Below are 15,014 nucleotides of genomic sequence, written 5' to 3' on the forward strand. Positions count from 1 at the left end.
TTGTATTCAGCATTTCACTGTGAGGTCTACTACACCTGTTGTATTCAGCATTTCACTGTAAGGTCTACTACACCTGTTGTATTCAGCATTTCACTGTGAGGTCTACTACACCTGTTGTATTCAGCATTTCACTGTGAGGTCTACTACACCTGTTGTATTCAGCATTTCACGGTAAGGTCTACTACACCTGTTGTATTCAGCATTTCACTGTGAGGTCTACTACACCTGTGGTATTCAGCATTTCACTGTAATGTCTACTACACCTGTGGTATTCAGCATTTCACTGTAATGTCTACTAAACCTGTTGTATTCAGCATTTCACTGTGAGGTCTACTACACCTGTTGTATTCAGCATTTCACTGTAAGGTCTACTACACCGGTTGTATTCAGCATTTCACTGTAAGGTCTACTACACCTGTTGTATTCAGCATTTCACTGTGAGGTCTACACCTGTTGTATTCAGCATTTCACTGTAAGGTCTACTACACCTGTTGTATTCAGCATTTCACTGTAAGGTCTACTACACCTGTTGTATTCAGCATTTCACTGTGAGGTCTACTACACCTGTTGTATTCAGCATTTCACTGTGAGGTCTACTACACCTGTTGTATTCAGCATTTCACTGTGAGGTCTACACCTGTTGTATTCAGCATTTCACTGTAAGGTCTACTACACCTGTTGTATTCAGCAGTTCACTGTGAGGTCTACTACACCTGTTGTATTCAGCATTTCACTGTAAGGTCTACTACACCTGTTGTATTCAGCATTTCACTGTAAGGTCTACTACACCTGTTGTATTCAGCATTTCACTGTGAGGTCTACTACACCTGTTGTATTCAGCATTTCACTGTAAGGTCTACTACACCTGTTGTATTCAGCATTTCACTGCAAGGTCTACTACACCTGTTGTATTCAGCATTTCACTGTAAGGTCTACTACACCTGTTGTATTCAGCATTTCACTAAGGTCTACTACACCTGTTGTATTCAGCATTTCACTGTAAGGTCTACTACACCTGTTGTATTCAGTATTTCACTGTAAGGTCTACTACACCTGTTGTATTCAGCATTTCACTGTAAGGTCTACTACACCTGTTGTATTCAGCATTTCACTGTGAGGTCTACTACACCTGTTGTATTCAGCATTTCACTGTAAGGTCTACTACACCTGTTGTATTCAGCATTTCACTGTGAGGTCTACTACACCTGTTGTATTCAGCATTTCACTGTAAGGTCTACTACACCTGTTGTATTCAGCATTTCACTGCAAGGTCTACTACACCTGTTGTATTCAGCATTTCACTAAGGTCTACTACACCTGTTGTATTCAGCATTTCACTGTAAGGTCTACTACACCTGTTGTATTCAGTATTTCACTGTAAGGTCTACTACACCTGTTGTATTCAGCATTTCACTGTAAGGTCTACTACACCTGTTGTATTCAGCATTTCACTGTGAGGTCTACTACACCTGTTGTATTCAGCATTTCACTGTGAGGTCTATGGGAATGTAGTGCACTACTTTTGACCAGAGCCCTATGGGAATGTAGTGCACTACTTTTGACCAGAGCCCTATGGGAATGTAGTGCACTACTTTTGACCAGAGCCCTATGGGAATGTAGTGCACTACTTTTGACCAGAGCCCTATGGGAATGTAGTGCACTACTTTTGACCAGAGCCCTATGGGAATGTAGTGCACTACTTTTGACCAGAGCCCTATGGGAATGTAGTGCTCTACTTTTGACCAGAGCCCTATGGGAATGTAGTGCACTACTTTTGACCAGAGCCCTATGGGAATGTAGTGCTCTACTTTTGACCAGAGCCCTATGGGAATGTAGTGCACTACTTTTGACCAGAGCCCTATGGGAATGTGGTCCACTACTTTTGACCAGAGCCCTATGGGAATGTAGTGCACTACTTTTGACCAGAGCCCTATGGGAATGTAGTGCACTACTTTTGACCAGAGCCCTATGGGAATGTAGTGCACTACTTTTGACCAGAGCCCTATGGGAATGTAGTGCTCTACTTTTGACCAGAGCCCTATGGGAATGTAGTGCACTACTTTTGACCAGAGCCCTATGGGAATGTAGTGCACTACTTTTGACCAGAGCCCTATGGGAATGTAGTGCTCTACTTTTGACCAGAGCCCTATGGGAATGTAGTGCACTACTTTTGACCAGAGCCCTATGGGAATGTAGTGCACTACTTTTGACCAGAGCCCTATGGGAATGTGGTCCACTACTTTTGACCAGAGCCCTATGGGAATGTAGTGCACTACATTTGACCAGAGCCCTATGGGAATGTGGTCCACTACTTTTGACCAGAGCCCTATGGGAATGTGGTCCACTACTTTTGACCAGAGCCCTATGGGAATGTGGTCCACTACTTTTGACCAGAGCCCTATGGGAATGTGGTCCACTACTTTTGACCAGAGCCCTATGGGAATGTGGTCCACTACTTTTGACCAGAGCCCTATGGGAATGTAGTGCACTACTTTTGACCAGAGCCCTATGGGAATGTAGTGCACGACTTTTGACCAGAGCCCTATGGGAATGTAGTGCACGACTTTTGACCAGAGCCCTATGGGAATGTGGTCCACTACTTTTGACCAGAGCCCTATGGGAATGATTATTGGGTACCATTTGGAAAGGTGTGATTTCTACTTGGACAATTTGAAATGTAGACGGCAGTAGCAGAACGACAGACAGACAGCAGTATGAAAGACAGACAGCAGTAGCAGAACGACAGACAGACAGCAGTAGCAGAACGACAGACAGACAGCAGTAGCAGAACGACAGACAGACAGCAGTAGCAGAATGACAGACAGACAGCAGTAGCAGAACGACAGACGGCAGTAGCAGAACGACAGACGGCAGTAGCAGAACGACAGACAGACAGCAGTAGCAGAACGACAGACAGACAGCAGTAGCAGAACGACAGACAGACAGCAGTAGCAGAACGACAGACAGACAGCAGTAGCAGAACGACAGACAGACAGCAGTAGCAGAACGACAGACAGACAGCAGTAGCAGAACGACAGACAGACAGCAGTAGCAGAACGACAGACAGACAGCAGTAGCAGAACGACAGACAGACAGCAGTAGCAGAACGACAGACAGACAGCAGTAGCAGAACGACAGACAGACGGCAGTAGCAGAACGACAGACAGACGGCAGTAGCAGAACGACAGACGGCAGTAGCAGAACGACAGACGGCAGTAGCAGAACGACAGACGGCAGTAGCAGAACGACAGACGGCAGTAGCAGAACGACAGACGGCAGTAGCAGAACGACAGACGGCAGTAGCAGAACGACAGACGGCAGTAGCAGAACGACAGACAGACAGCAGTATGAAAGACAGACGGCAGTAGCAGAACGACAGACAGACAGCAGTAGCAGAACGACAGACAGACAGCAGTAGCAGAACGACAGACAGACAGCAGTAGCAGAACGACAGACAGACAGCAGTAGCAGAACGACAGACGGCAGTAGCAGAACGACAGACGGCAGTAGCAGAACGACAGACGGCAGTAGCAGAACGACAGACAGACAGCAGTATGAAAGACAGACGGCAGTAGCAGAACGACAGACAGCAGTAGCAGAACGACAGACAGACAGCAGTAGCAGAACGACAGACAGACGGCAGATGCTACAGTAACTCCTAATGTAAGTCCCAACTAACACTATTCCCTGGGGGGGGGTCCAATGTAGTGCACTATATATGGAACTATATTCTCTCACCACAAAATGAGATTGTTATCACGAGAAGCGTTGTGTCTAAACCCCTCTACCCAGTCCAAATCTCACCCCACACAGCCCCAATGTAACGCTCAAAGAACCTAAAACCCATCTGTCCATCTGTCGTAACCCGACGTGACTTGCCTCTTCAGAAACAAGCTGAAACATCGCAACACGAAGACCCAAAGTGACCCTGGTTCAAAGAAATAAACCCACTGCACTACCCACCATCCTTGCATACTTTACTGAGCTATTATATGATCCCAAATGGCACCCTATTCCCTACAAAGCACACTATTTAAAAAAAAAAACCCAGGGTCAAGTAGTGCAATATAAAGTAAATAGGATACCATTTGGGATGTGGAATAGTCTATGCTGATGGAACCACAAGCTAACATCACAGCTAACACTTCTACATTACCTTCCACTGCTTTAACTAATTCATGGAAAAAGCTTCTCGCTTCCCTCTCTCTTCCCCTCCTCCTCCTCCCCCTCTCTCTTCCCCTCCTCCTCATCTCCTCCCTCTCTCTTCCCCTCCTCCTCATCTCCTCCCTCTCTCTTCCCCTCCTCCTCCTCTCCTCCCCTCTCTCTTCTCCTCCTCCTCCTCCTCCTCCCCCGCCTCTCTCTTCCCCTCCTCTCAGCAGCAGAGCTAGGAGGAAGAATATTGATCCGACTATCTGGCTGCTTAGCCACTGGGCTGTGGCCCAAATGACAACCCTAAAAGGTTCTGCTCAGAAGTAGTGCACTATATAGAGAAGAGGGTTTAGGGTGGCATTTAAGATGCACAGTGGTCTCATTGAGACAGCCGTCTATTCCCCAGATCCCCTCCACAGCCCAGTCTATTCCCGGGACCCCCTCCACACCCGTCTATTCCCCAGACACCCTCCACAGCCCAGTCTATTCCCGGGACCCCCTCCACACCCTGGTCTATTCCCCAGACCCCCTCCACAGCCGTCTATTCCCCAGACCCCCTCCACAGCCCAGTCTATTCCCGGGATCCCCTCCACAGCCCGGTCTATTCCCCAGACCCCCTCCACACCCCGGTCTATTCCCCAGACCCCCTCCACACCCTGGTCTATTCCCGGGACCCCCTTCACACTGTCTATTCCCGGGACCCCCTCCACACCCCTGGTCTATTCCCCAGACCCCCTCCACAGCCTCACTGTGACCTATCACACACTCAGAGAGTGTATGTCAGCTAATTTAATGAGTCTCACTGACTGTGTGTGTGTGTAGTCCCCTGGGCTAGTGTTACGTATTAAACCAGAAGGCTAGGAGAGAATGCTTCTCTTCTCTCTATTAGCTTTGGCTTGCTGCATACAGTGAGGCACGCAAGACCTCATTCAGACAACTCTTCAAAACCTGCTTAACGACAGAAGAAACATAAAACATTTATGACAATTCAGTTTATAATAAGTATAAAGTGGTAACGACACGATAATATCAAACTTTTATTAGATAAGCACAGAATACACATTGAGAATGAAAAAAAATAATCAATTTGTCTTTTTAAATCAAAAAGCTAAAACGTTTATCCCCCCCCCAAAAAAACACTCAGTGGAGAAAAGTTACACATCCATACGTTCTCTAGTTATTGCTCGAGTCAAGACTAATAAAAGGCGATAGAGAGACGTGTTTGCATCGAGTGGACAGGCCTATCTGATCTGCACCTACACAACATAATACTGCATCATATCATATATGACACGTAGCGGAAATACCATCCAACACCCTCCTCCCACCAGCCACGCAATCATAAAACACGGTAGAAAGTCATTGTATAAAAATACACAGGGGGGGATCTCACATCACAGGTTGGGGTCAGGGGTCAAAATGATTAGTTTGAACAGAATTAGATCTTACAGTATCAATGAAATACACCCGTCCCATCTCATACCAACACTGGAATAAAATCAAACTAAATAGAAACGCCCTTTACTTGGTCTAATTGCCTGCCCCCCCCCCCCCCCCTCCAATCGCCTTATTTTCCAGTAGAGAAGTTATACAGTAGGCTAGAGACTTATCAGAAAGCAGTTGTTTGAAAAAAAAAAAAGACTGGTAGAGAAATAGTGATCTTAAGGGCCTCTGTATATATTGTTCTACCTTAGCGAGCCTGCATAGCAACATCACGGCAGACAGCCGACTAGGCCAGGAAATAAGAAATGCATTCCCCCCTCCCATTTTTTGACTAGATTAAAAAGAAGCTCCAACCGTCTACACACCACAGTTGATCTAGCCAGCTCCATCAGCATCTCAACCCCTTCTAGCTCCACCTCCTCTCACCACCCAGACTGACTGATTGGTCCATCTCTAGATGCTATCCATGGCTTTGAACTCGCTGAGGGCCTGGACAGGATTGATGTGTTTCTTTTGGGATGACCTCTTGACCTAAGAGAAGAGATAACATTTTATTGTATTTTCCTCACAGACATGTGTCCTGCATCATTAAATCCAGCAGCACACCACCCTGTATCCCACTGTTGGTTTGCCTCTGAAGCTAAGCAGGGTCGGTCCCTGGATGGGAGACCAGATGCAGCTGGAAGTGGTGTCGGAGGGCCAGTAGGAGGCACTCTTTCCTTTGGTCTAAAATAAAAACGCCCAATGCCCCAGGGCAGTGATTGGGGACATTGCCCTGTGTAGTGTGTCATCTTTAGGGTGGGATGTTAAAGGGTTGTGGTCACTAAAGATCCCATGGCACTTATCATAAGAGTAGGGTTTGTTAACCCTGGTGTCCTGACTAAATTCCCAATCTGGCCCTCAAACCATCATGGTCACTTAATCATCCCCAGTTTACAATTGGCTCATTCATTCCCCCTCCTCTCCCCTGTAACTATTCCCCAGGTCGTTGCTGTAAATGAGAATGTGTTCTCAGTCAATTTACCTGGTAAAAAAAAAAAGGGTTCAATAAAATATACTTACAGGCCATAAATAAGAACATATTAGGGATGGGTTTATGGACCCAAAAAATATTCTCAATGGAGAGTCTATATTGAAATTTTTTTAGTCCGGGACTATGTTAAATCTGTGTCCCGGACACCGACAGGCAACTGTGCAGGGGATTATACAAATGATTACAACTGGAATCCTGAGCTGTGAAACTGCCACATCAGTTTGCGATATTAAAACATAAAACACAACCCCCCCCGGACAATATTGCATGTGCAATAGAACAGAGGAGTTTGTACTCTTGTTTTTTTTTACCAAGATGCTGAACGCTCAGATCCTCCTTTTAAAACAATAACACCTGGGGGGGGGGGGATCTCAGCTTTAACATGATTCCCATTACCTTGTTGCTGGATCCATCTTCCTGCTTCTCTCTCTTGACCAGAGGTTTCTTCTCTGGGGCTTTCATCTTCCAGGAGATAGCAGGCATGTTGAGGGACTGCATGGCCATGGACTTCTGGTACTTAGTGGAGGCCACGTAGCTAGCTTTGACCGTGGACACCACTGTATTCATCAGGTTCTTAGCTGCCTGGATCAGAGACATAGCACTGTCCACCTGGAGGAAGAGGGGAGAGAGAGAGGAGACAAGGTTAGCCAGTGCTTGAGGTAGAAGTTGTCCTCTTAACCACAGCTCTAGGATCAGATAACTAACTGTATCTCCCCAGGATAACCTTGACCTTGGGAACATTATACAGTATAACCATATAGATATATCCCAAACGACCCCAAGGTGCCTTGGTGAAAAAGTAGTGCACTATTATAGGCATTAAGGGTGCCATTTGGGAGTACTTGATATCTGACCCCAGATCAGCAGTAAGAGACAACCTGTATTTCCACCTGTAATGTTTCCCACCACCACCCTCACTGATCAGAGGGACACTGAGTTCATATGATCCTATGTGTCTGGCTTTGGCCAATGTCTCAGGCTACGTCCCAAAAATGGCCTCCTATTCCCTATTATAGTGCACTACTTTTGACTAGGGCACATAGGTCAAGAAGACCTAAGGCTCTGGGTCAAAAGTAGCGCACTATAATAGGGAATAGGTTGGTGTTTGGGCCTGCAATCTGAATGTTACTGTACTGTATCTGCGGTGGGGTTGGGAATACCTGGCTCTCTAGGAATGCTTGGGATACCTCCTGTAAAAGGGAAAAGGGAGAGAGGGAACTTGAACGTTAATAGTTGAACTGTAGAAGTCAGGTGCAACATGATGGAGCCTCGGGCTAAAGGCTTCAGAGCAGGACGAGGCTGCAGCTGTGTGACTGTCGTATATCCAGCAGATTGACCATGTGGTGAACAGGGTATAACATGCAGCAGATTGACCATGTGGTGAACAGGGTATACTGAATAACACGCAGCAGATTGACCATGTGGTGAACAGGGTATACTGAATAACATGCAGCAGATTGACCATGTGGTGAACAGGGTATACTGAATAACACGCAGCAGATTGACCATGTGGTGAACAGGGTATACTGAATAACATGCAGCAGATTGACCATGTGGTGAACAGGGTATACTGAATAACACGCAGCAGATTGACCATGTGGTGAACAGGGTATACTGAATAACATGCAGCAGATTGACCATGTGGTGAACAGGGTATACTGAATAACACGCAGCAGATTGACCATGTGGTGAACAGGGTATACTGAATAACATGCAGCAGATTTGACCATGTGGTGAACAGGGTATACTGAATAACACGCAGCAGATTTGACCATGTGGTGAACAGGGTATACTGAATACACGCAGCAGATGACCATGTGGTGAACAGGGTCTACTGAAACATGCAGCAGATTGACCATGTGGTTAACAGGGTATACTGAAAACATGCAGCAGATTGACCATGTGGTGAACAGGGTATTACTGAATAACACGCAGCAGATTGACCATGTGGTGAACAGGGTATACTGAATAACACGCAGCAGATTGACCATGGTGAACAGGGTTATAACATGCAGCAGATTGACCATGTGGTGAACAGCGGTATACTGAATAACATGCAGCAGATTGACCATGTGGTGAACAGGGTATACTGAATAACACGCAGCAGATTGACCATGTGGTGAACAGGGTATACTGAATAACACGCAGCAGATTGACCATGTGGTGAACAGGGTATACTGAATAACATGCAGCAGATTGACCATGTGGTGAACAGGGTATACTGAATAACATGCAGCAGATTGACCATGTGGGTAACAGGTGTATACTGAATAACATCGCAGCAGATTGACCATGTGGTGAACAGGGTATACTGAATAACAGCGCAGCAGATTGACCATGTGGTGAACAGGTATACTGAATAACACGCAGCAGATTGACCATGTGGTGAACAGGGTATACTGCATAACATGCAGCAGATTGAGCCATGTAGTGAACAGGGTATAACATGCAGCAGATTGACCATGTGGTTAACAGGGTATACTGAATAACATGCAGCAGATTGACCATGTGGTGAACAGGGTATACTGAATAACACGCAGCAGATTGACCATGTGGTGACAAGGGTATACTGAATAACATGCAGCAGATTGACCATGTGGTGAACAGGGTATACTGAATAACCGCAGCAGATTGACCATGTGGTGAACAGGGTATAACATCCAGCAGATTGACCATGTGGTGAACAGGGTATACTGAAATAAGTCTGGAGCAGGACCAGGGTTGTGCTCCAAATGGAACCTCTTCCATACATATTTTGCCCTCAGAACGACCTCACTCCACCGGGGAATGGACTCTACAAAGGTGCAGAGGCATAAAAATGGCAAACATCCTGAAGTATCTCTTTAAGCCAGTAATTAAACTGCTGGGAGAAAGGACGGTATTTTGGGACACTAGTCTCTTAACAAGAAAATAGGAAAAGGAAACAGAGAAGGGTAGCCTTTATATAAAAAGGTTGTGTCCAAAATGACACCCTATTTTCTATTTAGTGCACTACTTTTGATCCAGAGCCCTGTGAGCGAGCACTGGTCAAAAGTAGTGCACTATGTAGAAAATAGGGTGTCATTTGGGATGCAAATAAGCCTTTTATAATACTGTTATTATTTCTTTCATCTTATTTATTTATTCTGCTATTATCTGTATCAAACACCGGCTGTAAATCATTAGTTAACGGGGAAGCCTATTTCTTGGGTTATTAAGTTTAAATTCAGCTATTCAATGAGGCTAGGAAAGATTAAATTACAGTTTTGCTTTGAAATTGAGAAAAGCAACCGGTGGATAAATTCAGAGCAATTTTTAACGGACAGAAGGATGAAGAAACATGTATTTTATAATATGACTCACTGAAAAAAGGGTAAAATACATTTTGTTCAGTTTGGTTGGGATAAGACTTGTCATATCAAGGAAGGAAATCTAGGTGGACATATTACCTTAGTTATTAAAAGTTGACTTGTTTCAAAATGGTCAGTGTCTACTCACCGACACAAATGGCACACTAAATCCCGATGTAGTACACTACTTTAGACCAGAGCCTACTTCTCACTTTATAGTACACTGAGCTACCTGTATCCCTTATATAGTGCACTACTTTAGACCAGGGCCCTATTCCCTATGTAGTACACTACTTTAGACCAGAGCCCTATTCCCGATGTAGTACACTACTTTAGACCAGAGCCCTATTCCCGATGAAGTACACTACTTTAGACCAGAGCCCTATTCCCGATGTAGTACACTACTTTAGACCAGGGCCCTATTCCCTATGTAGTACACTACTTTAGACCAGGGCCCTATTCCCTATGTAGTACACTACTTTAGACCAGGGCCCTATTCCCTATGTAGTACACTACTTTAGACCAGGGCCCTATTCCCTATGTAGTACACTACTATAGACCAGGGCCCTATTCCCTGGTCAAAAGAGGGGCACTATATACGAAATAGGGTGCCATTTGGAACACATTCCTAGGTTACTATGAGGTAGCAGAATGTGGATGGACCCCTAGGTTACTATGAGGTAGCAGAATGTGGATGGACCCCTAGGTTACTATGAGGTAGCAGAATGTGGATGGACCCCTAGGTTACTATGAGGTAGCAGAATGTGGATGGACCCCTAGGTTACTATGAGGTAGAAGAATGTGGATGGACCCCTAGGTTACTATGAGGTAGCAGAATGTGGATGGACCCCTAGGTTACTACGAGGTAGCAGAATGTGGATGGACCCCTAGGTTACTATGAGGTAGAAGAATGTGGATGGACCCCTAGGTTACTATGAGGTAGCAGAATGTGGATGGACCCCTAGGTTACTATGAGGTAGCAGAATGTGGATGGACCCCTAGGTTACTATGAGGTAGCAGAATGTGGATGGACCCCTAGGTTACTATGAGGTAGCAGAATGTGGATGGACCCCTAGGTTACTATGAGGTAGCAGAATGTGGATGGACCCCTAGGTTACTATGAGGTAGCAGAATGTGGATGGACCCCTAGGTTACTATGAGGTAGCAGAATGTGGATGGACCCCTAGGTTACTACGAGGTAGCAGAATGTGGATGGACCCCTAGGTTACTATGAGGTAGCACGATGTGGATGGACCCCTAGGTTACTACGAGGTAGCACGATGTGGATGGACCCCTAGGTTACTATGAGGTAGCAGAATGTGGATGGACCCCTAGGTTACTATGAGGTAGCAGAATGTGGATGGACCCCTAGGTTACTACGAGGTAGCAGAATGTGGATGGACCCCTAGGTTACTATGAGGTAGCAGAATGTGGATGGACCCCTAGGTTACTATGAGGTAGCAGAATGTGGATGGACCCCTAGGTTACTATGAGGTAGCAGAATGTGGATGGACCCCTAGGTTACTACGAGGTAGCAGAATGTGGATGGACCCCTAGGTTACTATGAGGTAGCAGAATGTGGATGGACCCCTAGGTTACTATGAGGTAGCAGAATGTGGATGGACCCCTAGGTTACTATGAGGTAGCAGAATGTGGATGGACCCCTAGGTTACTATGAGGTAGCAGAATGTGGATGGACCCCTAGGTTACTATGAGGTAGCACGATGTGGATGGACCCCTAGGTTACTACGAGGTAGCACGATGTGGATGGACCCCTAGGTTACTATGAGGTAGCAGAATGTGGATTGACCCCTAGGTTACTATGAGGTAGCAGAATGTGGATGGACCCCTAGGTTACTACGAGGTAGAAGAATGTGGATGGACCCCTAGGTTACTACGAGGTAGAAGAATGTGGATGGACCCCTAGGTTACTATGAGGTAGCAGAATGTGGATGGACCCCTAGGTTACTATGAGGTAGCAGAATGTGGATGGACCCCTAGGTTACTACGAGGTAGAAGAATGTGGATGGACCCCTAGGTTACTACGAGGTAGCAGAATGTGGATGGACCCCTAGGTTACTATGAGGTAGCAGAATGTGGATGGACCCCTAGGTTACTATGAGGTAGCAGAATGTGGATGGACCCCTAGGTTACTATGAGGTAGCAGAATGTGGATGGACCCCTAGGTTACTATGAGGTAGCAGAATGTGGATGGACCCCTAGGTTACTATGAGGTAGCAGAATGTGGATGGACCCCTAGGTTACTATGAGGTAGCAGAATGTGGATGGGACCCCTAGGTTACTATGAGGTAGCAGAATGTGGATGGACCCCTAGGTTACTATGAGGTAGCAGAATGTGGATGGACCCCTAGGTTACTATGAGGTAGCAGAATGTGGATGGACCCCTAGGTTACTATGAGTAGCAGAATGTGGATGGACCCCTAGGTTACTATGAGGTAGCAGAATGTGGATGGACCCCTAGGTTACTATGAGGTAGCAGAATGTGGATGGACCCTAGGTTACTATGAGGTAGCAGAATGTGGATGGACCCCTAGGTTACTATGAGGTAGCAGAATGTGGATGGACCCCTAGGTTACTATGAGGTAGCAGAATGTGGATGGACCCTAGGTTATCTATGAGGTAGCAGAATGTGGATGGACCCCTAGGTTACTATGAGGTAGCAGAATGTGGATGACCCCTAGGTTACTATGAGGTAGCAGAATGTGGATGGACCCCTAGGTTACTACGAGGTAGAAGAATGTGGATGGACCCCTAGGTTACTACGAGGTAGAAGAATGTGGATGGACCCCTAGGTTACTATGAGGTAGCAGAATGTGGATGGACCCCTAGGTTACTATGAGGTAGCAGAATGTGGATGGACCCCTAGGTTACTACGAGGTAGAAGAATGTGGATGGACCCCTAGGTTACTACGAGGTAGCAGAATGTGGATGGACCCCTAGGTTACTATGAGGTAGCAGAATGTGGATGGACCCCTAGGTTACTATGAGGTAGCAGAATGTGGATGGACCCCTAGGTTACTATGAGGTAGCAGAATGTGGATGGACCCCTAGGTTACTATGAGGTAGCAGAATGTGGATGGACCCCTAGGTTACTATGAGGTAGCAGAATGTGGATGGACCCCTAGGTTACTATGAGGTAGCAGAATGTGGATGGACCCCTAGGTTACTATGAGGTAGCAGAATGTGGATGGACCCCTAGGTTACTATGAGGTAGCAGAATGTGGATGGACCCCTAGGTTACTATGAGGTAGCAGAATGTGGATGGACCCCTAGGTTACTATGAGGTAGCAGAATGTGGATGGACCCCTAGGTTACTATGAGGTAGCAGAATGTGGATGGACCCCTAGGTTACTATGAGGTAGCAGAATGTGGATGGACCCCTAGGTTACTATGAGGTAGCAGAATGTGGATGGACCCCTAGGTTACTATGAGGTAGCAGAATGTGGATGGACCCCTAGGTTACTACGAGGTAGCAGAATGTGGATGGACCCCTAGGTTACTATGAGGTAGCAGAATGTGGATGGACCCCTAGGTTACTATGAGGTAGCAGAATGTGGATGGACCCCTAGGTTACTATGAGGTAGCAGAATGTGGATGGACCCCTAGGTTACTATGAGGTAGCAGAATGTGGATGGACCCCTAGGTTACTACGAGGTAGCAGAATGTGGATGGACCCCTAGGTTACTATGAGGTAGCAGAATGTGGATGGACCCCTAGGTTACTATGAGGTAGCAGAATGTGGATGGACCCCTAGGTTACTATGAGGTAGCAGAATGTGGATGGACCCCTAGGTTACTATGAGGTAGCAGAATGTGGATGGACCCCTAGGTTACTATGAGGTAGCAGAATGTGGATGGACCCCTAGGTTACTATGAGGTAGCAGAATGTGGATGGACCCCTAGGTTACTATGAGGTAGCAGAATGTGGATGGACCCCTAGGTTACTATGAGGTAGCAGAATGTGGATGGACCCCTAGGTTACTATGAGGTAGCAGAATGTGGATGGACCCCTAGGTTACTATGAGGTAGAAGAATGTGGATGGACCCCTAGGTTACTATGAGGTAGCAGAATGTGGATGGACCCCTAGGTTACTATGAGGTAGCAGAATGTGGATGGACCCCTAGGTTACTATGAGGTAGCAGAATGTGGATGGACCCCTAGGTTACTATGAGGTAGCAGAATGTGGATGGACCCCTAGGTTACTATGAGGTAGCAGAATGTGGATGGACCCCTAGGTTACTATGAGGTAGCAGAATGTGGATGGACCCCTAGGTTACTATGAGGTAGCAGAATGTGGATGGACCCCTAGGTTACTATGAGGTAGCAGAATGTGGATGGACCCCTAGGTTACTATGAGGTAGCAGAATGTGGATGGACCCCTAGGTTACTATGAGGTAGCAGAATGTGGATGGACCCCTAGGTTACTATGAGGTAGCAGAATGTGGATGGACCCCTAGGTTACTATGAGGTAGCAGAATGTGGATGGACCCCTAGGTTACTATGAGGTAGCAGAATGTGGATGGACCCCTAGGTTACTATGAGGTAGCAGAATGTGGATGGACCCCTAGGTTACTATGAGGTAGCAGAATGTGGATGGACCCCTAGGTTACTATGAGGTAGCAGAATGTGGATGGACCCCTAGGTTACTATGAGGTAGCAGAATGTGGATGGACCCCTAGGTTACTATGAGGTAGCAGAATGTAGATGGACCCCTAGGTTACTATGAGGTAGCAGAATGTGGATGGAAATTAGATGTTTTGACTATTGGAGCACATTTACATGGCAGGTTATCTAACATGATAATCATTTTTTAAATTAATGTATCAGTTTCCACTTAATTTACAGTGTTATTTATTGATCATTTGGTACCAGGTAGTTAGCAATTTGGCAGAATTAATTACAACAAAGTGTTAGCCATTTCCCAGCCTAACAAGGCAGATCAAAGTGTAACCCATTTCCCAGTCTAACAAGGCAGATCAAAGTGTATCCCATTTCCCAGCCTGACAAGGCAGATCAATGTGGTAGCCAGTTCTTATCAT

At 46.2% G+C, this 15,014-nt stretch overlaps 1 protein-coding gene across 3 annotated transcripts in view; it reads right to left on the reverse strand.

Annotated features, from left to right (window-relative positions):
- Nucleotides 1-5,172: 5,172 nt before the first annotated feature.
- The window catches only part of ctnna1 (catenin (cadherin-associated protein), alpha 1), a 252,692-nt gene continuing 242,850 nt past the window's right edge, over nt 5,173-15,014 (reverse strand). For 2 of the 3 annotated variants that reach the window (XM_039012638.1, XM_039012639.1), the window contains exons 19-21: nt 7,786-7,815; nt 7,022-7,234; nt 5,173-6,123 (exon numbers count right to left, since the gene is read on the reverse strand). In XM_039012638.1, coding sequence (XP_038868566.1) covers nt 6,046-6,123; nt 7,022-7,234; nt 7,786-7,815 — 321 coding nt within the window. In that variant the 3' untranslated portion in view covers nt 5,173-6,045. The remainder of the gene's footprint in view (nt 6,124-7,021; nt 7,235-7,785; nt 7,816-15,014) is intronic. The other variant, XM_039012640.1, reaches the window with a different exon arrangement.

The sequence above is a fragment of the Salvelinus namaycush genome, chromosome 17, assembly GCF_016432855.1.
Source record: "Salvelinus namaycush isolate Seneca chromosome 17, SaNama_1.0, whole genome shotgun sequence".
Lineage (NCBI taxonomy): Eukaryota > Metazoa > Chordata > Actinopteri > Salmoniformes > Salmonidae > Salvelinus > Salvelinus namaycush.